Source organism: Miscanthus floridulus, chromosome 2 (genome assembly GCF_019320115.1).
Source record: "Miscanthus floridulus cultivar M001 chromosome 2, ASM1932011v1, whole genome shotgun sequence".
In the NCBI taxonomy this organism is placed as follows: domain Eukaryota; kingdom Viridiplantae; phylum Streptophyta; class Magnoliopsida; order Poales; family Poaceae; genus Miscanthus; species Miscanthus floridulus.
Window position 1 is genome coordinate 168,752,081 of NC_089581.1, and position 26,119 is coordinate 168,778,199.

General features: G+C 50.0%; 2 protein-coding genes across 4 annotated transcripts; one reads left to right on the forward strand and one right to left on the reverse strand.

Moving 5' to 3' along the window:
* Positions 1-3,140: 3,140 nt before the first annotated feature.
* Positions 3,141-4,618, reverse strand: LOC136540581 (GEM-like protein 1). 2 transcript variants are annotated; one of them, XM_066532583.1, is made up of 4 exons: positions 4,263-4,618; positions 4,068-4,157; positions 3,670-3,947; positions 3,141-3,448 (listed from the first exon to the last, which is right to left on the reverse strand). In XM_066532583.1, the coding sequence occupies exons 1-4, from the start codon at positions 4,450-4,452 to the stop codon at positions 3,251-3,253; spliced, it is 756 nt and encodes a 251-aa protein (XP_066388680.1). In that variant the 5' UTR covers positions 4,453-4,618; the 3' UTR covers positions 3,141-3,250. The 2 variants fall into 2 exon arrangements, with proteins under 2 accessions (XP_066388680.1, XP_066388679.1); XM_066532582.1 differs by having other exon boundaries at positions 3,141-3,586.
* Positions 4,619-11,330: 6,712 nt separating this feature from the next.
* Positions 11,331-23,258, forward strand: LOC136540583 (transcription factor ILI6). 2 transcript variants are annotated; one of them, XM_066532584.1, is made up of 6 exons: positions 11,331-11,345; positions 21,206-21,397; positions 21,919-22,031; positions 22,135-22,226; positions 22,416-22,559; positions 22,928-23,258. In XM_066532584.1, the coding sequence occupies exons 5-6, from the start codon at positions 22,434-22,436 to the stop codon at positions 23,078-23,080; spliced, it is 279 nt and encodes a 92-aa protein (XP_066388681.1). In that variant the 5' UTR covers positions 11,331-11,345; positions 21,206-21,397; positions 21,919-22,031; positions 22,135-22,226; positions 22,416-22,433; the 3' UTR covers positions 23,081-23,258. The 2 variants fall into 2 exon arrangements, with proteins under 2 accessions (XP_066388681.1, XP_066388682.1); XM_066532585.1 differs by lacking the exon at positions 11,331-11,345 and having other exon boundaries at positions 20,799-21,397; positions 21,919-22,025.
* Positions 23,259-26,119: the final 2,861 nt, after the last annotated feature.

The window sequence follows — 26,119 nt, forward strand, 5'->3', positions numbered from 1 at the left end:
AAGCCTGGGCTGGGCGAAAAAGATGATGCCCCCAGGTGGAGCCAACCAGGGGCCGAGGAGGCCAAAGACAAGCGTCACCACCTCCTCCGGTTACCGGCTCACCGGTCACCGCTACCGCATCGGCGACGAAAAAGATTAGCTGAAAGGAGGAGAGACGAGAGAATGTGATTCGCCTCGTCATGCATCGCCGGTGTGAATGAAAGGAAAAAAAAAAAGATGATAACGCGGCCCGCCGGCGTCTCCTCAGGCAGACCCAGAGTCGGAACGAACGACATACTCCTACATATGGCCTGGGCCGTGCACGTCGCCGTCAGCGCCTAGGCACGGTTGAGTCGGTCGTCGTCGTAGTACACTCCACTTTGGTGTTGGACACGGCTCACGGCTGGGAATATCACTAGCCAGTAGCCAGCCACGCACTCGAATCGAGAGGGCATGGGCCTGTGGAAAAACTAGGCTTCGGCTTCGGCTTCGGCTTCGCCTTTGCAGCAGCCGTTTCTCACTGGCACCCACTGCTGGCCTGCTGAGAGCGATGTGGCGCGTCGTGTCAGACAGGGGAGAGAAGGGAAGCGATGCAGAGCAGGAAGGAAGGAAGCCGCGAGAGAGAAACCACCCAACCCGAAGTCCAGAACCCACCGATCTGCGCTGCTACGGAGCGGCCACATGCGCGACGGACGGATCTGCCCTGCCCTGCCCTGCCCGGCCGCCGATCGTGGTGGGTATTCGTTCGCGCGTGTTCTCTCTGATCTCGCTCTGTGAGATGAGCTGTGCCTGTGCGTGACCACTCCTCCCACTCCCATAAAAGCGATTTTGTGCGCGCTCACATGGCTAACCGCCCCCATTGCTCTTGCTCCGCCCATCTGCCTGCCTCGATCTGCGACGTGATGTTTCTTTCTACGCAAGCATGTTTCAAGGCCCACCTGGCTCATGCATCCCCATCACTGCTAATGGGCTGCCTCTGCCTGAGAGGAAGACGATGATGCGTCGCGTGCTACGGGCATCTACTGTACCCTGCCACTAGGCAGGTCCAATGATTCGTGTTCGTTTTCGTATGTACTCCTGCTCGTACACCACTCCTCCAATGGGGATACGCATGCTCGGCGACTCCAACAAGTTGTTGCGGAATTAATGTCACTTGAAGGGAAGGGAAGGGAAGGGGAGCGAAGGAAATCGACTGTTCCTCTTCTAAAGTTTACTTTCTATACAATTGAATATTTTATATTAAATATAGATAAAAAATAATTAATTATATAGTTTGCGACTAATTTACGAAACAGATCTTTTAAGCCTGATTAGGGCATGATTGACAACGTGGTGTTACATATGCTAATAATAGATTAATTATATTTAATAAATTCGTCTCGTGGATTACTGATAGATTATATAATTTATTTTTTATTAGTATTCGAACATCCCCATACGATACCTAGCACCCCCACACTTTAACAAGCCCTAAAGGGAACTCTTCCGTCTCCTCTAGTCTCGTTCGCTTTGCTTTCGTTTCTGAGATCCGAATCGATCTCTGCTGAACGATGACTGATCCATCCCTCCGAAAGCGTTGAAGACTGGATGAGGGTACAGGACACAGGGCTTTCTGGGCTGACGGGCGCCCTACCTTCCCTTCTCCTCCCTCCCTTTCCCTTCCACTTGACGCCATCCCTCCCTCCTCCCTTTGTCTTGTTCCCTGCACGTCTGCATCCAACGCCTGCCTGTACTACTACCAGTACAGTACTGTACTGCCACCGCCCTGGCTTTAACAGTCCATGCTACAGAGCATACAGATGCACATCGAGGCGATTATTGGGGGTCTTATTTAGTTCCCCGTACAAAAGTTTACTCCTGTCCTATCAAATATTTAGACACACATATAGAGTATAAGATATAGATTAAAAAAAATAACTAATTATATAGTTCACGACTAATTTGTGAGATGAATCTTTTAAACCTAATTAGTCTATGATTTGACAAGGTGCGGTAACACATATGCTAATAACGAATTAATTAGATTTAATAAATTCGTCTCATGAATTACCGATGAATTCTATAATTTATTTTTTTATTAATATCTAAAACATCTTGTGCGACGTTCCATGTGACACCCAACGTGATACATCGAAACTTTGCGCACTAAATTTAAGTAAAGCCTCAATCAAACTGATTGGGCCGTACTAAAAGCTGTTTTGCAATACTAGTACTGGTAGTATATTTGTATTAATCGGGACATGCATGGTCCAGGCTGCCAGAGTGCCAGACCAGACACGACACAGGAACCACGGCAAGCGTCTAGTAGCCGTGGCGGCTCCCCAGTCCCAGCCTAGGCACACCTGCCTGGCCGTGGCTGCTGTTGCTGTACCACCGCGCTGGCCGCTGCTGCTGCCCGTCTGCTTTTCTCTTCTTCTTGTTCCTTCCTCGCCCTGTCCAATCGAATCCGCTGCCGGGCCGCGGCGCCGTGGTCAGCACCTGCACGCGGGGAGTAGAGGGCCTGGGCCACCCGTCCCTTGCATTCCCATCCATCATCCGTGCAGCCTGTAAGCGAAACGAACAGGCTGTTTGAAAGATACTCCGGCTCCCACCCCGACGTCGCCGCAGCGGGCGAGGCGATGGGAACGGCGGGCCCGAAAAGGCTACGCTACGCGCCTACGCCCCCATGTACCAGCGCATGTCACGCACACGCGGCGAACCGCACGACTGCCTTCCTGGCCCAATGGCCCCGGCTGCTCGCTGGCGCGCGGGCACGGTCGACGCGTTCGTTTCGGTTCCCCGCGGCGAGCTGGTCAATTCGCGGCGGGTCACCTCCGACGGGAACGTGGCGAGCCCAACACTCCACCACGGGCAATTTAATTTATTGCCACTCTTACGGTTGCCACTCCTTCAGTTGCCAGTATTAAAAGTGTTCCTACATATTTGCCACTGCATGCAATTCGTCTCCTACGAATTTACCATTTTCGCCGATGTGTCGTGCCAGATGGACTCGCCAGCGTGGAAGGCAGCCTAGAACCCTATTTGGGCGTGGCAAATGACAATACTGCCCCTCCTACACGCCCATGGACACCCACACCATCTGAGCCCTGATCAAATCCAGTGCCGGCGGACGCCTCGACCCCTCCCGTTCCATCCGATCCTCCAGTGAACAGATGGCAGTATTTTTCATTGTTCCTCTTATTCAAGAACATCAGATCGAGATAAAAGGAGGGCACAGTTCATCATGAACAAAGTACAGCAGCAGTAGGACCGAACCGAAGCCTGATCAGCATCAGCTGCGCTGGTGGCCGTTGACATCGCGGTGCTGCAGGGCCTCGTAGAGATTCTTAAGGGCCTTGTCGTAGTTCACGAACCCCATGAACCAGAACTCCTGGTTATCCGTGGTCGTGATCTGAATGTACCTCTCCGCCTGGTTGCGCATGCTGGAAGAAGGGTTCACTGACATCACTTGGCTTAGGGGAAGCACCACCTGCAGGCAAATTTCGCACACAATACCATTTTTTGTTCTGTCAGTCTCATGGAACCGAAGAACTTGCAGTTGCAGGTAACTGAACTGAACTGAACTTCTGAAGGCGACTGAAAGGCAGGCTTCCACAGTTCCACTTACCTTGTAGTACATGCACTCTTGCTGCTGAACTGAACTGAACTTCTGAAGGCGACTGAAAGGCAGGCTTCCACAGTTCCACTTACCTTGTAGTACATGCACTCTTGCTGCTGGCCGACAGGGCCCTGGTAGCAGAGCGGGCTGTCGCTGCAGAAGGCGAGGCGCGCCGTGGAGAGGTAGAGCATGCCGATGACGGGGCCCGAGGAGGTGGAGAGGTAGCAGGCGTAGGCCTTGCGGAGCTGCTCCCCGGGCATGACGCCGAACGTCTGGAAGAACACCCTGTCGTGGCCACCCTCCGCGTACACCTTGGTTCCCTGCGACAGCCGCGCCACCGCCGCGTCTGCCATGTTCGGCGCCGTCCGGACTGTCGATCAAGGAAGCAGCAAAACACACATCGGAAGCCACATCGCGTATCAGTGTATGATGACGATTGACTAATCGATCAGAGAGAGAAAGAGAGAGTATCAAAGCATGAGGCACGCACGGTGGTGCCAGATGTTGCCGGTGGCGTCGGCGGCCTTGCGGGTCCCGTCCTCGAGCAGCTTGCCGTAGCGGCACAGCGCCTTCCTGACGGCTGCAACGCATCCAATCCAAGCGAACACACACGTAAGCCGGCCGACGGATTTCTCTCAACTTGAAGGGGCACAAAAGATGAGCAAGAGCAGATTCAGGCGCGTACTCTGGCCGGTGGAAGGTGTCGCGGACGCGGGGGTGACGACCACGTAGGGGTTGCCCACGCCGTTGCTCGTCGCCGACACGGCCACGGCCGTGGCGGCCTGAGGCGGCGGTGTGGCCAGCTGCTGGTTGTCGTACGCCTGCCCATGCCCGGCCGGGTAGTCCGGCGGCGGAGCAGCCCACTGCGACACCATCTGTTCACTGGAGGATCGGATGGAACGGGAGGGGTCGAGGCGTCCGCCGGCACTGGATTTGATCAGGGCTCAGATGGTGTGGGTGTCCATGGGCGTGGAGGAGGGGCAGTATGGTCATTTGCCACGTCCAAATAGGGTTCCCAGGCTGCCTTCCACGCTGGTGAGTCCATCTAGCACGACACGTCGGCAAAAATGGTAAATTCATAGGAGATGAATTGCATGCAGTGGCAAATATGTAGGAGCCCTTTTAACGCTGGCAACTGAAGGAGTGGCAACCGTAAGAGTGGCAATAAATTAAATTGCCCCTCCACCACAGTCCACCCCTGCGCTGCGCAAAATGATATAAAACTCCAGCCCCGGCCAACCCTTTTCTTTCAGTTTTTACACATTCGCTGTTACTTTTTATCTCTTCCCCTTTACTGAAGACGCGGATCTATCTGTCTGTAAATAAATATATATAAGAGAAAATTACGTTCTTACCCATATCTAGTACTTCAATTGTGATTTTGTCCTTATTTTTTAACTTTGTGTTTTTGTTCTTGTTATTATGAACTGAATTGTCCGTCCGCCCCTGCTTTCGATGTCCGTCAGATGCCTATTGAATACATGAATTAAAAAAATTCCAAACCTGAAAAGAAAAGTCCAAATGCCCACACGGCCCCTTATCCCTTTCTGGTTGTTTCTCGACTCCACCGAGACACCGACCGCATCGGAGAGGGAGAGAGCGGGCGACGCGGTTCCAGGCGGAGGAGTGTGCGGCGTGGGTGCGGTGGCTCGAAGCAGCGTCGGCATCAGGGCGGGCGGAGCAGGTGCGGCATCGGGGCGGCGTGGCGCGGAGCGGCCCGGGACGCGGGGGCGGGCGGCGCAGCATCAGGGCGGGCGACGGCGGTGCCTGGCGACGTGGACGCGGAGCGGGCCAAGGCGCAGGGGAGGGAGGAGCTGCATCAGTGCGGGCGAAGCGGGCGGCTCTGGTGCCTGGACACGGCTCCTTGTGGCGTTTGGCAGCGAGTCTCCGCGGCGCTCGTCTGCGGCTCCCGGCGGGTCTCTTCTCGGCGTGGCTCGGGGCACCCGCCTCTAGGTCTTCTCACCCACCTTCATTCCAAAAATCTTTGTTGATGTCATGGACCTGGGCCTGTCACGGAGACGAGAGGCTAAGTTGGCAGCAGCCAGCAGGCGAGGAGGCGGCGGAGGGATGAGCAGCCTCGCCATAGTGGAGAAGAAGCCACCACCATTAGTGGAGAAGAAGCCGGCGGCGGCTGCACGGGCGGCATGCTCTTTCACCTCCTCGACTGGCACCGTCGCCTCACCCGCAAACGCAGGCTCTTCTCCCCGCGCCGCCTCCTCCCCTCCTTCCTCCGCTCCTTCTCCCCACGCAGGCTCCCGTGCCCGCCTCCTGCTGCCCCGTTGACGATGCCGCACCCGACCACCGATGGGGCCACCCCGGGCGTCGTTCTGACAGCTTGCCCTTGGAGCGTTCTGCACGGCTATAGGTACAGCCTCCTGGTCTTCCCACGGAGATAGATTGCGACACCGCCGCTGTCTCGCGTAGGGACGGCCATTGTTCCACCAGCAATGTCGATGCAGCGATCAGTACCAGCACGGTAGTGTTGCCTATAATTGATTTTGGTGATGAAAACAGGAGCAAACGAGGCTCTGATATGGAGGCCAAGCACAAGGAGAGTAGCGTAAGAAATGAGGTAATGCGCACTTATGCCAGGGTTAGATCGAGCGGTGCTGCCGTTCAAACTGGAGATGAGAGGTTGTATATTCTCCAATGCTCAATCACCCAATTTTCAGAAATGTATTAGATCAGTTTAGAGGCCAGGACCCTTCTTTACTGTTAGGCCTTGTTTGGTTCCAAGCTCCTAAAATTTTTAGGAGCTAAAAGTTTTAGGAGCCTTTAGGAGGCTGCCAAACCCTCCTCAAAGAGCGTTTGGTTCCACCTCCTAAAATTGACTAAAAGCAATAAATACATTAGCAAAAAGACCATGCAGCCCTCCTCCTTACCCTTGCTCCTTCTCTGCTCCCATCGTGGCCCTCGCTCTCCTCCTCCTAGCCGTCTCCCATCGTGATCCTTCACGCCGATTCCCCATCACCACCACCATAATTTACATCACCCATTGGAGCCATTCTACCAAAAGGACGGAACAATACTGATGATCAGAAATTGCAGCTAATCTAACGACATCCGAAGCCCAAGTGCATGTTGTAGTAGTGTTGATCCGAACCAGAAATCAAGCAGATGCCGGTGCCACCTCGCCGGTAGACGGGCGGTGAGCAGAGAGCATGGGGAACGGTGCAATAAAGGAGGGTGAGAGAGAGAGAGGGTAGGGCAATAAAGGAGGGGTAGTGGGGGTCCAAGATGGACTTTAGGAGCTTTTAGGAGGGGGTGGAGCTCCTAAAGTTTTTAGGAGCTTTTAGGAGGAGGTGTTTGATTCTTTAGGTAAATTCTTTCTAGATTTTAGCTCCTAAAACTTTTAGAAGGGGTAACCAAACAGGGCCAGAATTTAGTCTGTTACCACTCATTATTTCAGAACTTATGACTTGTTTCTGTAGTAAATGCTGCTATGGTCGATCATGATGATTCACAACTGTCTTTTTATTCATGTCATTCTCTTTTTCAATTTAGTTAGTAAATATATGATGTAGTTTTAGTGCTTGTAGTGTTACATGAACCAACTTGTATGGCGGTTACTTTTGCTGAAAAAACATATACCGTATGATATTCCTATGTGGTAAGGTACTAAGATTATCAGTGCATGCATCTACTTGTTAACCGATGTTCTACATGCATTCTTATACATTGAAGATTTTTGGTCCCACACAAAAGATTATATCGAAATATTTCTTATGGCGTTACATCTGTCATCATTATGAACCTTTTGGTCCCAAAATTTTGAATATTTATCAATATTAAATCTGAGTTCAAATAATTGCAAGTTGTGCTAAATATGTTTGACCAAATTTAATCAATTGTCAACGTACAATAAAAAAGTCTAATTTCAAATCAGGGTAAAATCATAATTAGGCATAACAAACAGGGGCAAAATCATATGGACATTCATGTCCTTTTGTACAAAGTTTAACACCATTAGAGATAGATGACGGAGTAGGAATAAACTGATGCTTCGTTTTAAAATTATAGGAGTAAATCCACAAAGTAAAAAAAACAAAAATAAAATTACAATTTTGATAAAAAACAAGCGTAAAAACACAAGAGCACCTGTATATAAACGATGGTGAGTGAGCGGTGGCGAGTCTGCCGGATCGACTGGATCTGCACCCGAAAGACGAAAATGGTTTCCTGACGCGTCACAGCTCGGTTCTCCTCTGCTTGTGCTAAATAAAAAGAATTCAAAACGCAGCACGCACGCAGGTAAACCAGCCTGCTGTACCAGCCATTTTTCTCTCCCACTAAATTAATCGTACTTTTTCAATCAATAAATAATATTTTTCTTTTATATTAAATTAATCAATAGTATTTTCAGTCATAACTTACCAGGTAAACAAACCCAACCAAACAGGACGACTGCTCCCAAGTAGCAACGGCCCCCAGTCCGGGGCGGGCCTACTGTACTGATCGAGGTCATCGAGCGGCAGCGGCAGCGGCAGGGGAGGCGCGCGTGTGTACCGTGTACTAACGTGCGTGCGAGAGGGAGGCTGGCTGCTCCTGTGCTTCAGGTGCGTGCGTCGTGGCTACAGATCGGTGTCACGGGGCCAGCCATGGGTGATGGCTCCCCCTCCTCCTCCCGTCCAGCCGTCCTGCAGGCAGTTGGGGCATTTCGGGGAACCTGACGAAACGGCCGCCTGACACATCCATTGGGACGCATGGCCCGTGCCGGTTCCTGAATCTCGCGTAACTGGCCTGGCTGACCAACCCCGTCCGCCCGTCCGGCGTGGTCCATGCTCGGCGATCGGCGCCGCGGCAGGCAGCAACTTACTTGAGAGCAAAAAAAAAAAAAAAAGAAAAATCAATAGTAAAAGAGAGAACTTTTTATTTGACACCAGACAAATGACCCGTTCTTTTCTTAGTCTTCAAAAAAATTTTGTTCTCTATTTAACACCGAGTTCATCTTTCATTCCTTATACGACACCTCATTGGATTTCCCATCCGTGAACCGTTAACTGCCATGTGAAAAGACGATTTTTGCCCCTGTGGGCCCTACCACCCTTCTCCCTCCTGTCCGCGCCCGTATAAGCAGCACGCCGACGGTGGAGAAGGCAGGCGCGTCGCGGCCCCCGCCGACCGTCCCCGCCGCTGCGGCCGGAGCCCCCTCCTTCCTCCGACGAGCCGCGCCACCTCTGGCAGCCGCGACGTCAACCACCGGCAGGGCTCGCTCGGTCGCGTCGTGCCCTGGGACGACGGACGGCGGAGCCCCCTCAGCGGGGGGTGGCCACCCGCCCCACCGGCGCAGCACCCTGCGGGGGGCGCCGTCGCTCCGCCCCTGCGGCGTGGGGGGGAGGGGCGTGGAGGAGGAGGAGGGCGCTAAGGGCTGGCGCCGCCACCAGCGAGAAAGAGGCAGCTAGGGTTCCGTCGAGCGCCCGCGGATCGCCAGGAGGATGCAGCGCAGGGGAAGCCACGCCGGCGTCCAGCGGCGGGGCCCAGCCGCTCCGCTCCGTGGTCGGGGACAACCACCGGTGGGGCGCATGCGCGCGCGCTGCGCCGCGTGCTGAGGGAGCCGCCGCTCCGGCCATCCGGCGTCGCTGGGCTTGGCTGGCACGCTAGCATGTCAGGAGTGAGGGAGAGGGCGGGAAGAGGGAGGAAGGAGGAGGACAGCCGCCGCCGCTTCGAGGACCGGCTGCCGTCACCCGCGTGACGAGAGAGGGAGGGAGGGGGCACGGACAGGAGGGAGAAGGGTGGTGGGGCCCACAGAGGTAAAATCGTCTTTTTACATGACAGTTAACGGTTCACGGATGGAAAAACCAACGGAGTGTCGTATAAGGAATGAAAGTTGAACTCGGTGTCAAATAGAGAACTGAAATTTTTTGAGGGGCAAGAAATAAACGGGTCATTTGTCTGATGTCAAATAAGAAATTCTGTCGTGGTAAGATGGGTGCATGGTGGACGGGCCGGGTCCATGGCTCCATGCTCTCGCGCATCGCAGGTCGCGGCAGGGTGGTACTCGTACGTGCCAGCACAGGATTGTGGTACGTCTGGGTTGGATGGGCGGGCCCTCGTTGCCAATTGGCATGCAGGCCTTGCATCGTCTCTCGCTCGTCCGCCGGGCCCCAGCCCTCAGGGGCCAGGCGGCGTTCCACTTCTACCAGAGCACGTACGCACGGCCCGGCCCGGCCTTCAACTAGCATCGAGACGAGAGTTGAGACGACGGATGGTGGCGTTATTAGTCAGCTTTTCTCTCTCGTCGCTCGACGGAGACGTACCGGCGGTGGTTATGGCGGCGCGCGAGGGGTACGTACGGAAGTGGGTGGCACGATAACGGCGACGACGACGTCCAGACGTGCTGGCTGCTGTCATCAGGCTGTGGCCTACCCTGGAGGGTTGGTTGCGCATCGGATCCGCGCGCCCGGCCGTCGCCAGCTCGCGAGTTCCGACTGGACGAGGAGGATACAGGCAGGCCGGTGGCGGTGGTGAACCGACGACGGTCGTTTCCGTTGGCGCTTTCGTTATTTGTTGCTGCCCTCCTCGCGCGACTGGCGACTGCGACTGCGAGAGGACACGATTCGAATGCGATCGCGATGGGCGTGCCACCGCCTGCCCGCCTGGTCGGATGGCGACGGCTGGGCGGCCGCTCGCGCATCGGCATGAGATCCATCGCGCGGCGCAGTCCACTCCAACCCCACCGCGCCAACTACCCCGTCCCCGCGCCGTCGCCTTCGCTTTAGTCGGTCACGCGGCGTGCTGCATCGCATGGGCCGCACACCTCGCGTCATCAAATGAAAGAGTAGGAGCCCATGCCGGTGCCAAGTTATCTAAACAGGCCTGCGTACACATCGACTAATACAGGCCTGCGTACACATCGACTAATATGGGCCTAAACAAAAATAGCTATGTGGCCTATTGAGGCCCACCGAAACCGAATCCACGCGATTCGCCTCTGCCATGTGCCACGGCGGAGCGTGACGAGACGATCTGCCTCCCCACATCTCACTGTCTGCTTCCTTTGCCCTCGCGATTCCCCGTGGAATTTGCTGGACTTCGCTCCGATCCCCGAGCGCCTGTGCTCTCTCGTCCCGGCTCCAATGCGTCTCCCTTGACGGCGCTCTGCCTCGATTCTGGGGAAAGCCGTCGCGATCCCCCGCTAGGGTTTCTCAGTGTCAGTGTTCCCGTTCTTATTCTTCTCCTCAAATTTTGCTGTGTTGTGGTAGCATTCATTTTGGTGGCGGTTGCGAGTTGGCCTCGTTTGTTCTTGGCTAGCTTCAGCGCCGCCTGTGCTGTCGATTGTCACTGCAAATTTGTGCCCTTGTTGTGTTAGTGCTTTACATGGTTGCGTCCCGTTCATTGGGAATTTGGGATGCTGACGAAAGTCTCTTCAAGCCTCTCAAGTGAGATGGTCATGGACCCGTTTGGAACTTAGCATTTAGTAGAAAACATATGGTACCTAATGCACTTCTGGTTGCAGTAATCAACCACAATGCCTTGTACTCTACAGACTTTTTGCATGCCTTTCTTAACATGGACATAATAAAAGATTTGGAGGCCGATTAAGTGTCCAAAGCTGCAATTGTACTACAGAGCAGAATAATGGGGAGTTTCCAACTAAACTCTCCGTTCTTTGTTTTATTCTCATATATTTGTTCTTTTATAAATTCCTATCAGCCACAATTATCGTTGATTCAACAAACTTCCTATCCCATGCAGGTTGCAATCGTGTTTCACGGACATAATGTAACTGGAGAGATAACATTGGTTAAATATACTGCAACGGGGATAGGTAAACTTCTTCAAGTGGAACTTATAAATTCTCTAAACTGCACTTGGATGCTTCGAAAGCTGGTCAGGCGGTCATAGGCAAGTTCCATGTCTCCTAGCCTTCTAGTTTTGTAATGCTACTGTGATTTAGATGCTGGGACCTAGAAGTTGCCCCTATGTATGTTAAAAAATATGTTAGGATGATTAGTTTTCGACAACCGAAACATCTATTGATCTGGAGCCTGCAGTTATCTTGTCAGTATATCTCTATCATGGAGGTGACCAAGAAAAAAAACTATTTGATTACTGTGAAGCAGTGTTGTTCAGCACAAAAATATTGGAAGGGGACCTTGTTCATGTAAAGCTTCACTAGTCATCCGCACAGACACCTCTAAATAATGCTACAATTACTGTCCTGGGCTCGTTGCAAGCTCTGTTTGAAAGGCCCCTCAGTATAGCTCTGTCCTGGGCTCGTTGCAAGCTCTGTTTTGTTAGTCGCTGAATTCTTACTCTTGGTAGTAGTAGAATTCTTACTCTCATCGAGAGAGGATGACACTAGGAGTTGGGGTAATTTTCTAGTTTATTTCTCACACAAAATGCCATGCCATGCCATGCCAACATAAGGGGTTGGGGATACATATTTATAGGCTGCTAGCCAGCCAAGCATATGCTAAAATGCTGTCCTAGATGCTAAGATGCTATCCTAAATGTTATCCTAGATGCTAAGATGCTATCCTAGCCAGTCAAGGATGTTGTCCTTGTTGCAGCCCCACAAAGACCAACCAACATAGAGACTTATCCATCATTCTCTCCCTAAGTCTTGTGCGTCGTCTTGTGGGAAAGTTGAACCATCCCGGTCCTGGAGCAGAGCTCAAGGAACTTGATCCTCCCAAGAGGCTTGGTAAGCAGGTCCGCAAGCTGGTCCTTGGTGTTGATGTAGCTCGCCTTGATGCTCCCTTCCTCCAAACAGTCTCGGATGAAGTGGTACCTCACCCGGATGTGCTTACTCCGTTCATGGAAAATGGGGTTCTTTGCCAGGGCCAGAGCGGACTTGTTGTCCATCCTGAGCTCCACCGCTCTACTGTCTCTGCCGAGGAGATCACCAAGCAGTCGAGCGAGCCAGAGCGTCTGAGTCGAAGCGGTGGAGGCCGTTATGTACTCGGCCTCGCAGCTGGACAGGGCCACCATCTGCTGCTTGACCGACTGCCAACTAACGAGGCACTTGCCGAGGAGGAAGAGGATCCCGCTCGTGCTCTTGCTGGTGTCGATGTCACCGGCGTGGTCGCTGTCGCTGAAGTGTGCCGGACACCTAGGGTAGTAGAGGCCGTGGTTGAGAGTCCCCGCAACGTAGCAGATGATCCTCTTCACAGCCTGCTGGTTCTCCGTCGTCGGTCGTTGCATGAACCGACTAACGTAGTCGACAGAGAATGCCAAGTCCGGCCGTGTGTGGGCGAGGTAGCGAAGGCTCCCAACAAGACGCTGGTACTGCGTAGCGTCCACCTCCTCCGTCGTGCTGTCGCGGCTCAGCTTCAACCTCTCCTCCATCGGAGTGAGAGCTGGGTTGCAGTCAATGAGCCCAGCTAGCTCAACGACGCGCTTGGCGTAGGTGGTCTGTCGAAGCGTGATCCCGGAGTCATCCTGGTGCACCTCGATTCCTAGGTAGAAGGAGAGAGGCCCCAGGTCACTTATCTGGAAGGTGGCCTTCATCTCTTCCTTGAATGCCGTCACCTCCGCATCCTTGGTGCCGGTGATCACCAAGTCGTCGACGTAGACACCCACCAGTAGAGCATTTCCTCCACTGTCCCGTCGGTAGATGGCCGCCTCATGCGGGCTTTACTCGAAGACCATCCCCTTTAGCGTGGAATTCAACTTGGCATTCCACGCCCTCGGTGCCTGCCGCAAGCCATAGAGGGCTTTGCGTAGGCGGAGCACCTTGCCCTCCTTGCCGGGGATCGTAAATCCAGGCGGCTGGTCCACGTAGACCTCCTCCTTCAAGTCGTCGTTAAGGAACGCCTACTTGACGTCCATATGATGAACACGCCAGCCCTCCTGGGCAGCTAGCGCAAGGAGTCGCATGGACTCCATCCGTGCCACGGGAACAAAGGCGTCGTCGAAGTCGACCCCCTCCTGCTGCACGAAACCTCGTGCCACCAAGCGAGCCTTGTGCTTGACGATGGCGCCGGCTTCATCCCTCTTCAGCTTGTACACCCACTTAAGGGTGATCGCACGGTGACCACGAGGAAGGTCAGCAAGCTCCCAGGTGCGGTTCTTCTCAACCGCATCCATCTCCAATTGCATCGCGACGTGCCATGCCGCGTGTCTCTCGGCCTCTGCAAACGACCGAGGCTCGCCGTCGTCACACGCAAGGTGCAACTGTGCCTCCAGGTCGTGAGGCACCAGTCCCGGCACCGGCTGGTCGCCGAGAAGGTTCTCCATCGTACGGTACCGCAACGGCTCGCCGTCGTGGTACGCGTCGATGCACTCCTCGTCGTGAGAGAGCGGAGTAGCAAGCTCAACCGGGCTGTGCTCGACACGAGCTGGTGTTGGAGTAGACGTGCCCGGAGAGGTGCCTGTCGGTGCCGGAGTGCGTGGCGGTGCCGGCTGTGGTGGAGCTGGCGAAGAACTCATCGTAGCCGAGGTCCTGGCTGGAGAGCGTGGTGCTGTCGGAGTAGCAGGCACCGGGGTCGGTGGAGGCTCGAGGACTGGGGTAGACGCGCTCGTTGAAGAAGAGCTGCCTACTCCCCCAGCTCCCTCGAAGTAGGACGTACTCGACAGTGAAGTCGTCGTACGTCGGAGCCGAGCCGTCGTCCATCGCCTTGTCCCACGCCCATCCTCGCCCTTCGTTGAACACAAAGTCGCGCGCCGTGCGCACACACTGTGTCTTTGGGTCGAGGATGCGGTAGGCCTTCGAGCCCTCCGCGTAGCCGATGAACACTCCTGAAGTGTTCCTGTCGTCGAGCTTGCTGATGTGGCCAAGCTCCTTGGCGAACGCGAGGCAACTGAAGATCCGCAAGTGGGAGACCGCCGGCTTACGCCCATGCCAAGCCTCGTACGGTGTCCTGCCGTCGAGCGCCTTGGTAGGCGACCGGTTGAGAATGTAGACGGTTGACACCACCGTCTCTCCCCAGAAGACAGCCGGCATCCCCCTTTGCTTGAGAAGGGCCCGAGCCATCCCCACAACCGTCTGGTTGCGCCGCTCGACGATGCCGTTCTGCTGTGGGTTGTACGACGCGGAGTAGTGGCGCTGAATGCCCTCATCAGCGCAGTACGACGTGAATTCAGCCGCCGTGAATTTGCCGCCGTTGTCGGTGCGTAGCACGCGCAGCTTGCGGCCGCACTCCGCCTCCGCAGCAGCCTGCGAGCTCCTGATGGCGTTCGCAGCCTCTCCCTTGCTGCCGAGGACCATCACCCACATGTAGCGGGAGAGGTCGTCGACGAGCAGCAGGAAGTAGCGTCGTCCTCCCTGTGTGGCCAGTGTCACCGGGCCACACAAGTCCCTGTGCAAAGGCTCGAGCCTCTCCTTGGCTCGAAAGCTCGCCCGCTGGGGAAAGGGGAGTCGCCTCTACGTCGTCAACACGCAGACGTCGCAGAGCTGCTCCACATGGTCGAGGCACGGCAGGCCTCGCACCATCTCCGTGGCACTGAGCCGCTTTGGGGCCTCGAAGTGAAGGTGCCCAAAGCGCTCGTGCCATTGCCACACCTCGTCATCCCGACAAGAAGCGAGACAGAGGGGTTGTGTCACCTGCACATTAAGGACGTAGAGTCGATTTGCGCTTCTGGATACCTTGGCAAGAAGGCGGCGACGGCGATCCCAAATCCTCATGACTCCATCCTCAACCACCACGCGCGAACTGTTCTCATCCAGTTGTCCCAAGCTGATGATGGAGTTCCTCAACGCGGGGATGTAGTAGACTATGGTGAGCAGCCTGTGCTCACCAGACACGGCGGTGAAGATGACGGAGCCGACGCCCTTGATCTCCCGGATTCAACTGAGGAACTCCCGTCGACCGGTCATGTGATGGGTGGCGCCGGTGTCGAGGCACCACCCGTCAGTCTTGTCGTCGCCGGAGCCGTCGCCGAGGAGGGCGTGTGCTTTTGGCTCGTCAAGGTGGAGGAGAGCCGCTGCGGCCGGTGCCGCTAGAGGTAGCTCGGTGCTTGCATGTACCATGAACAGAGCCGGCTCCTCCTCCGCCTGTGCGACGTGGGCCTGGCCACGTTGTGGCTGTCGACAGTCCTTGGCCCAATGGCCAAGCTGGCTGCAGTTGCGGCAGGTGTCGTCTCGTGCCGGCTTGTGCTTGCCGGCGGCGCCGCCCTGGGCGCCTCCGCGGGCATCACCCTCGGCACTTCCTTGCGCCCTGGCCTGGGCGTCTCTGTGCGCCTTGCGCGGCTTGCCACGCTTGTGGCCGCCTGTCGCGGAAGAAGGCTCCCCCTTCTTCCGGTCACCTTGGCAGGCAGCCCACTGCTCCCGAGTGAGAAGGAGCTTTCCGCCAGTGGTGATGGGCCCCGAGAGAGACTGGCTCATCGCTGTCGACGACCTTGAGGCGACCTATCGCCTCCTCGATCGACATCGTGGAGAGATCCAGCAGGGACTCGATCGAGCGAGCCATCTACTTGTACTTCTCGGGGACGCAGCGGAAGAGCTTTTCGACATCTCTCTCTTCGCCATAGGTGTCATCGCTGAACTGCACCATCTTCTGCAACAGAGTGTTGAGACGGAGAGCAAAGTCATCAACGTCCTCACCTGGCTTGAAGGCTAGGTTCTCCCACTCCTTGCGAAGTGCCTGCAGTGTGGACTTGCGGGTGCGGTCGCTGCCGATGCGTGCCGCAGCGATGGCGTCCCAAGCATCCTTGGCAGTTCGCTTGTTGGTAAGCGAGAACTGCATCTCGGACGGGACTGCAGCGATGAGGGCATCCAATGCCCGTCGATCCTGGTCGTAGTCGACGTCGCCGTACCGGACTGTCTCCCACATGTGCCGCACCTGGAGCTTTACCCTCATCACCGCAGCCCACTCGACGTAGTTGGTCTTAGTGAGGGTAGGCCACCCACCGCCGGGGCCGACATCCCTGACAACAGCCTGAAGCCCATGGTAACCACGGTACCGATCTGGGGAGAGAGAGCCATGCTGCCTGTGAAGGCTGCGCTCTCCATCAACTTGTCCGCCACCGTTGCCGTGCGCGCCTCCTCCAGGAGCGCCGCCGGCCCATCCGCCCCTGTCTGGGCTGCCGCCGCGCTCGTGGGCGTGCGCGGCTACCCACTGCGCCGCCCGCGCCCGCACTGCCTCCCTCCCCAGCAGCTTGAGGTCCGCGTAGGCGCTGTCGTCAGCAGAAACGGAGCTGCTGATGCTGCCGCGCAGAGGCTTGACCTCTGCTGCCGCCGCACGCGCTGCATCCGCGCCGCCGCTGCTTCCGCCTTCGCTCTATCTGCTGCCAGCCTCGACGCCCTTGCCGCCGCCGCAGCGGTCTCTGCCGCCGCTCGCTCGCGTTCCTCTGCCGCCGCAAGTTCGGCCTCCTTGCCAACGCCGCGTGCTCGAGGCGACCAAGCGCTGAGACTGCCCTGCGGACATGACGCGCTACCGGGGGGCTACTGCGTGGGGAGAGGGCTACTTCAGACGAGCGCAGAGGGAGAGGAGTGAGCAGGAGCGGCCGCAGCTGCTTGCTGCTCCCAGCTGGGGCTGTTGCGCGGCTGGGAAAGGAGATGAGCAGGAGATGCTCAGGCCTACAGGATAGTATGGCTCTGATACCAGTTGTTAGTCGCTGAATTCTTACTCTTGGTAGTAGTAGAATTCTTACTCTCATCGAGAGAGGATGACGCTAGGAGTTAGGGGCAATTTTCTGGTTTATTTCTCACACAAAATGCCATGCCATGCCAACCTGAGGGGTTGGGGATACATATTTATAGGCTGCTAGCCAGCCAAGCATATGCCAAGATACTGTCCTAGATACTAAGATGCTGTCCTAGATGCTAAGATGCTGTCCTAGCCAGTCAAGGATGTTGTCCTTGCTGTAGCCCTACAAAGATCAGCCAACACAGAGACTTATCCATCATGTTTGAAAGGTCCCTCAATATAGCTCGACTAGGCAAACAAAGATACTTTATTTCAGTCCAGACATTTGCATGTCACTTTAATTCTTTTTGGTTTCAGAAGACAACATAAATGGTCTCCTTTTGGATATCTTTACTTCTATTTTGGGGTTTTCATGATAACACCGATTAGCAATTGCCTGCTACGCTGAACCTTTATCATATGAAAAGCTAATCAAGCTGCAATATTGATATTGTCTGCAGTGAGATGAGCAAACCATAACCATGCCTGAGTCAAATAAAAGGGAACTGATTTCATCTCTGACCTTACTACAGAATACCCTTTCATATATGAGGCAATGCTCTATGCAATTATACTTACGGTGCCCCACTTGCAGTAGTTTGGTTTGATGGAACGAATATTGATCTACCATACCAAATAATTCAAACATGCTGGCTTCAATGTGCATGGATCAAAGGATCTATACACTTTTGGTGTCAAGATGCGCACTTGCCCTCAGTTGTTTCCTTCCCTCAGACTCACTTCCCCTACTCTTCTTTCTCTATCTCATATGACCATGATCCAGCTTTATGGATGTTAGTTACATATTTACTTATCTTGCATCATTAGCCATGAAGACATTGTTATTTAACCCTAATTGCACACAAACTTGGTAGCAGTCACCTTGATGTGTTATTTTTTACTTGTCTGTTTAGGAGCTCTTTTCATGTAGCTGTACTTTCATTGACTCCCACGTGAGTTACAAAGACCACAATCATACCTTAATAACTTCCACCCTCGACTTTTTTTTTTGAGGGAAACTTCCACCCTCAACTTTAAGAGTAGGGTACATATTTGGCTGCTGATTAGTGATTATACCTAAAACCAAAGATGCTTTCAAATAGTAGCTTTGGTCTAGAAGCTTTTATTCTATCTCTCGTGTACCAACTGCCCACCCTAGTATAATCTAGCTTTCAATGATGAGCATGTTGAGGTTCTGCAGCAAGATCTGGATTCTTTTCCTTCTTAATTCAAATAGCTATACTGTATTCTTTTGGCTGTTAGCACATAACGTTGTCAGATCTCTTGTTTCAATATTCATTGTTAAGTAGGTCTTGGATTTCGCAGAAGTGGGTGTATTATTTTGACAGTGTTTTCAATTAAAGACAGCTGACCTTCAGTATCTCCAGATAAGATGATACCTTTTGTGTCAGAGTAATACCTGTCATTTTATAACCCTGGTTAAGGAGCCTGGTGGTTATGTAGAGTGGAAGCTTCTGGTGTAACGAACTCAAATTTGGTAAAATTTTCCAATGTGTTGCCTATGTATATCCTTGAAAGTGTCATAGGTATGATCTACTTTCATTCAGGAATCAGAATTTTACTCTGTTCAGTGATTTACAAGCTGTGACGACTGACAACATGTGGTGATAGCATAAACCAATTTGAGATATTTATGAAGTTTGTTACAGAAGTGTTCTAAGACACTTTCATCATGCTATAGAGATTGTCAGTTAAGGGATTTTACTAATGATGGCCAAATCATGTCAGTGCTGTGGTGTGAAATGCTACTTTTTATAACCCCACATATCGCAATCATTCCTGAACTTGACCATCCTCTTGAGGATCTTTTCAGTATCAGACCATGAGGCCTCATCAGTCATCACTGTCCCTGGTTGATCTGCTGTACAGATTACTTGGTCCACATGATTCACATAAGCCTTTTCAAACTTTACGCACAAACAGGGTGACAGATTAAAAATAAGTGAAGCATGTGGGAGCTTGTTAATGTAGTGATATATGCTAAGATAATCCATGTGATTCCAGCCATCTGTGTAGTAGGCAAGGCCTACTTGGCTAATTTTTTAGTAGATAGGCAGTACTGTTGATTCAGTCCCGTGATCAAGTGTAAGCTTAAACAAAAGATTGATCTCACTTGGTTGCAAGTGAGTGAATGTGTGTGTGTGTGTGACCTTGCGTGGGGCTGAAGGTGTTCTGCATAAATTAAATCGTGTCCACGTGACAACCTGTATGGTGTTTCCAACTAATTGGATTCAGCTACATGTGCCCCGTCAGACATGCTGCCATCAGGATACACTTTGATCATCTCCCACTAGCTGGTTTTGATTGGCGATTTGGCATATTATATGAATTAATATCATACTTAAGAGATACATGGTCCCTTCCATAGTATCTTTACCCTGCAATTGGTACTATATGCAGGTCTTTTGATTGTAATTAAGTTCATTACATAGCTATGGTATGCTATTGAGTCTAGGGTTTAGGGTCAATGTGTCAATTTTCTAAACAGGCAGCACCTAATGATCTAGGATTATATTACTAGTGGCAGTGGATCGTGTGAATTGAATATTCAAGAGACAATGAGAATTTGTTCTGCATCTATATGCTGTCATTGGCTGTCTAATTAGATCTTTATTAGCCTAACGAGATATTTATTCTCTATAACTATTGTGCTCCTCCTATGTCACTAATTCGTCATGATCGAATATATCTGACACTACACCATGCAGGTACTGTATCTATATAAATAGAAATAACTGGTGAGATTTAAGCCACCTTCATTTGAGGGCTACAATTTCCTACAGTAATCTGTCAAAAGAAGAACAAAGAACTATAATGTTTCTATGTTTTGAGAGTAAATGACTAGTACATGCAGTTTGGTAGCATGAGGATATAATGCTTTAAGAACTACATCTGTACAGAACATAGCGCTATGTCTTCAGAAACAGGCATTGGATTTGTATGGCAAATAAAGTTGTAGTTCCAAATCTAGCTGTTCAATGCCATGAACTATTCCACTTGTTACTATTAAGTTTCCCCAACATTATCATGCAACCCTAGATCCCCATCAAGCTTATGGAGATCGATGCATAATCATTAATTGGATTTTAAATGCTATTTTTCTAGCAACATCTCCCACTATGCTTGTGGCATAGTTTTATACATGCTACTCACATTACACTAACATGACCAATGGCATTAAACTGTCTGGAAACTATATATGTTCTGCTCTGACTTTTTATTTTATTCCGATTTGCTTTTGTTCAGTCCACATCAGAAAACTTTTAGTTTGCAGGTATGCTTTGCTTTAGGAGTTAGAGAGAAAACAGTATGAAAAAATGCAAGTACAAATGCATATGCATTGCACATGATTACACTGTAAGATCACATTCTAATGCTTCTCTCTTAAGATTCTGAAGGTTGTGAAGGGCTAATCTTATCACACTAGCATCATTTGTCATTAAAAGAACAAAAAATCTTGTACTACAGCTGGTAGTTGCACTATAGCTTGTGTAGCATTGACTGGTCAAACCTTACCATGATTCTTCTGAGATGTGCAGCAATTGTTTCCTTGGAAGGACGTATTTATTATATGCTTTTTTACATATACTATTTTCCAGGCAATAGTTTATTGGAGTTGAGTTGCCTTTATCTTTCTTATTCTCAGGGTTAAGTTATAGCTCATTGGAGCTAAAATTATTATGCAATGCTAATTGTTCAAATCTGTTGTATTGCAAATCCCACCATCTTAGCAATGAGATTAATTTATTTTGTTTACCACTCATGCCTACCCCTATACATTTTCTCATTATCATTACCACTTTATGAGCTGCATGGTTAGACAGCCTTTATCATTACCACTTATGCTCTTATCAATTTTCCAGCCTTTCTATACATTTCTTTCAAAAGCTTGATTTATTATACTGCACGCCAACTTTACTAAGAACAAAGCCAATTACAGTTTGACGCCAAAGGCATCATATAAGAAAACTGTTTTTTTACACGGTTGCTTGTAAAAGTTATTTTTGCAATGCAATAATTCATTTGAACTGTGCAGGGATCATATTCATTGATAGCCAGCATTGGAAGCAACATTTCCTTATAGTGTGAGGAGAACAGTAAATTAAAATTGACTATGTGACCCATACCTGTATTGATCATGAGGCGCCGCAAGACATGGGCTCTTGGTGCCAAAGTATCGGATAGACCAGTCTGCATCAGAACACTGCTGAATCTGAGACAGTGTGAGGTATTTAACACTCAAATCTTTTCACTGCACAATTGTTTCTATGTGTCCAGCAATTGATGATTTTATCATTTTATTTTGGAAAGAAGCTGATGCTTTCACCATCATGTATAGTGGTTATGTCTTAATATATGATGCAAGAGCAATTTTTATAGGGAATAAAGTTTAATGATGCTAATTTCCTCATTTGACTATAGACTGAACTGAACTGTATCCAAACACGCCAGTCCTATTAGAATACACGGTGCCTGGGATGCAAATGCATATTGATTGTAATCGTGAGTAGTGAATGGATTTCGTGTGGGCCATGGGTTTAATCTCCTCCAGCTTAGGAAGGCAATAGATTCATGGTGCGCATGGATGTGTACTGAATTCTATCGAGACACAAAAGAGAGTTGTCCACAACCTCATCTACCAGTAACTGTAGAGCCACTGTTGTTTGTTCATGTGCATATATTAAATACATAATGTGGGGCGAAAACAATTAACATGCATATTTTGGCTTGTGTGGTTCCTTCTGACAGTTCTGGCCTCCAAGTCGGCTTTCTCACTGGCATTTCTTCATATCCTGTTGATCAGAGGCTCTCCCACTTGCAGCGCTATGCAACACAACAGTGACGCAAGCTCGTTGGTATGGGTATGGCCTCTCTCTCTCTAAAATATTTACAGTCTAGCTTTCACTAAAGAATATCCTACATGTGAATCTATAATTTGGGCCACCTGGTACTTTGTCCCTATAGGTCAGGGACTTGAGCTGGAATTTATACTGTCTTAGTGCCACGGGAAGCTCGCTCCATCTTGCCTGCTCTTTGGGGTTCTCCTGTGCAGCTAGGTAGTACTATTTAACACCCACCACCTGCCCATTTCTTCTCCCATGCACTTGTCTTCCTCCTCCAATAAGCTTCTCTCCAGTCCTTGACTACCATTTCATCACCTGTGTATCTCAAACTTGCTTGCCTCACTCCAAACATCTCAGTTTGTTTCTTGATCTCTTGCAAAACTTCTTTCCCCAATCTCCCAGACAACCACATCAACCAAGATGTCGAGTCAGAGGTCACGGTCTAGGCAGTCTGGTTCGTCGAGGATCACTGAGGAGCAAATCAGCGACCTTGTATCAAAGCTGCAGGACCTCCTCCCCGAAGCTCGCCTTCAGAGCAATGCTAGAGTATGTAACTGAAGTTCATTATCATTACCACTACTTTATGAGCTGAATGGTTATCCAGAATTTCTAGCTAGGTTAGCTGTGATCACAGTTGAGCTGTAAATTGTCATTACCATGTGGCATTCACTACATTGAGGCCTACAAAACGATCTGATACGGTGATACCTACTGCCGACCTGTTAATTGTTACAACAGAATTGGCCAAAATTGCCAGTCAAAGTTGAATGGCCTCTGCCTCTATTATATGAAGCATTCCATGCAATTACGCACTGTAATCACGCGTCAACCAGTTATTTACTTCGTGTGGCATGAGCTTGAGCTGACGGTCCGGTAAATTGTTCTCCCTTTAATTTGCCGTCTTGCCCATGCAGGTGCCATCTGCGAGGGTGTTGCAGGAGACATGCAACTACATCAGGAGCTTGCACCAGGAGGTGGACGACCTGAGCGAGAGGCTGTCGGAGCTGCTGGCTACGTCCGACATGAGCAGCGCGCAGGCAGCTGTCATCCGAAGCCTGCTCATGTAGCTGAGACATCTCGCAGCGTTCATAGCCTGAGTGATTTTTAGCACTTGTTGGAGAGGCAGGTCATTACCTAATTCGCCCGTGTACTTCGCCTACGTGCATACGCACTGTTGTCGTCTCGCTACCTGAGCCAGAGGCCAGAGCTATCTTTTTTGTGTACTTAATCAATCCCATCGTTATTCGCAAAGCTTATATATCATTTCGTGTATCTCTTGCAACTGTGCTATCCAGCGCAGTGGTTGGCGAAGGGGCGCCGCACCTCGTTACTTCTTTCGCTACCGAATGTGCTGCTGCGGTGATGCCTGCCTGCCTGCCTCTTTTTGGAGCAGAAAGCGAGGCCTGTTTATAGAGCTCTACTCTCTTGAATTTTAGCTATAACTTCTTGATTTTTTTAATAGAATGATTCTGATGGAGAATAGCCGAATAGGTGTGAATTGGTTTGGAATGACTTTGGTGAGAATTAAATAATGAGGAGTGAGAAGCGTTTTTTTAGCTTCCACCTCCTAGTGTAAATGGAAAAATTATGTAAATGGAAAAATTATTCTTATCACGAAGAAACTGTTTCAAAGAGCGCTGTCAAACGGCTTTGGATCAAGTCTTAGGAGCGAATTAGGAGGAATATGCAGATGCGGCAACCTTTCCTCACTTTTGGGTTTTGGGTGGTCTATTGTAAGTTCATTCTACGAATTTTATAGGTTTATATGTCGGTATGACTCCCACTTTCTTATTTCTCCATCTTCCTGAAAAGAAAAAAACCATTTTGCCAAATGTTTTGCGTAAGTGATTTAGCTTTACCAAATAAGTTATGGGCAAACTAGTTTCAATTATTAGCCAATGAGTGATAAGGTATTGCGAATCTAACCATTTTGTTCCATAAACCAAACAAAAGTACGAGGGGTAAGAAAATGATGCATCATCCATTCTTAAAACTAGACAATCCATAGGATATTAACCAACCATGTCTGTCAATTCTTTTCCTTTTTTTGACAAACATGTGGTCAAGTAATAACGAACATTCTAGATTTTAAACTTGTTCATCAAGCCCCCTCATTTCAAGATGACACACTTGGCACATTTTAAAATACAATGCCATCTCATCGGATGACACCCCCCCCCCCCCGGTTCAGATAGGCTCAGGGTCAGCTTGGATACTCGAAACGTTTCAGTTTCTAGTCGGAATAACGAGAATCAGTTCCAAACACACTTGGAGCAAAGTGAACCGTTTCCGTTTCTTATTGAAACAATTCTCGTTTTCTTCACTAGCTCTTCAAACGACCGTATGTTGTTTTTACAGTGATTCTCATCTCTCCCTTCTATGCTACTAATTGTATTTCTTTCCGTTATAATCTTTTTTAGTGCAACAAGCTAACATGTGATTGTATTTAAGTTGTTTTTCATCCATACAAAATTAATACTTTTTAGAAGCATATTTTTTATATATGATTTTTAAGAATATATATTTTTATGAATCAGAATCTAGCCTACTATCCAAACAATTTCATAAAACGATTCTGATTAACCATCTGAAACATTTCTTAAAAGAATCTAGATCTGAAACGTTTCTACGAGAATCTAGATCCCTATTAAACGCACTCTTAATTTGGAGCTTCTATTTCACAAAGATGGTATATCAGACGAAAGATGCATCTAGGTTTTGAGCTTTGAGAGTTAATTTAGTCAAATGCGCAAACTGTTACGTGCTTCGTTGCAAGGATGAGGTGTAGTGCTATACTTAAGAGTAGAGATGAGATGATAACATTTTCAATTGCCCCTCCACTCCTACTAATGGTAGAGCACCGCCTATAGATATTCCTCCGGGTCAAATGAACGGGAAGGATGAAGATAGGATGGGACCTAAGTGTTAAGTTTAAGAAAACCATCCCATCCTAAATGGGATAATGTATTATGATGAGTTCGTTCTTCATTTTAGTGGTATGATTGCTTGAATAGCTTGTGAGGAATGAGGTCGTGGTATATCGACCTATTTTATCCCATAAATAAAAATTATGAGGAGGAAGAAAATGATAAACTCCCATAACTCAGCACTCTAACTGCTAGAACTCGCGCTCTCACAAGTAGCACACTTGTGTATCGCACTCTCACAAGCAGCACACATGTGTATTCAATGTGTCATCCAAGCACTAGCGCTGCTTAGCGCTGTTTGGTGGAGTTCCAACCAACCCTAAGCTCTGGCTTCTCCATGCTCCTTCTCAAAATGAATTAGACTGCTGAATTTCAATGCTATTGTAGTTGTTGCAAAGAGCAAGACACGGCTCAAAAGGCCCAATAGTTTATTTGGGCTGTTATTTCTTCTACTCGTCTTTCGTTAGCTAGCCCACTTGCAATGGAGCAGCACATTTGTATGTTATTATTATTATTACATTTTCAGAGCCTTTCCTTTCATGTTTTTTTTTCTTCAGTCCATTTTTTCTTTCTTTTGTCAAAAGGGAGAGCTTTATACATGACTCATAACTAGATATTAGTCCGTGCCTTGTTGCAAGCATATAAATTTTGTACGAAATGATGAAATTCACAGCACATGACTGGCTCATAAACAAAACATGGTGGATACAATATTTTCACTTTAATTTACCATGCATCAGAGTTTTGCTTCACTTCAATTTGATTTATATACCACTTACTGTAACAACCCGGGTTTTTGGAGAAGCCAAAAATACGAACTTTTTAAATTTTTTCTGCAATATGTGAAGCATGTAGATGCTAGGTCGAACTAAGAACAATTTATAAATAAATTGTTACATACATATGGAATTACTTGTAGGAGTTTGTCGGAGTTCTTTTATTGGTTTAGTGTTTTGTGTTGGAGAGCACAAGTCCGTAGCAAATTCTTTTGATCCCTTCTAGAATATCTTATGAATCCCTTTTCCTCTCTCTCAATTCATCTTTTGCTTTTGAACCTCATTCGAATCCCTTATCTAATTCATAAAGTCAATTGACCTTCCTTGTAAATCAATGCACGTGAGTTGTCAACCCATGGCATAGAGTAGGATAGAAATAAAGGAATAGAAAAGGACAGGAAAT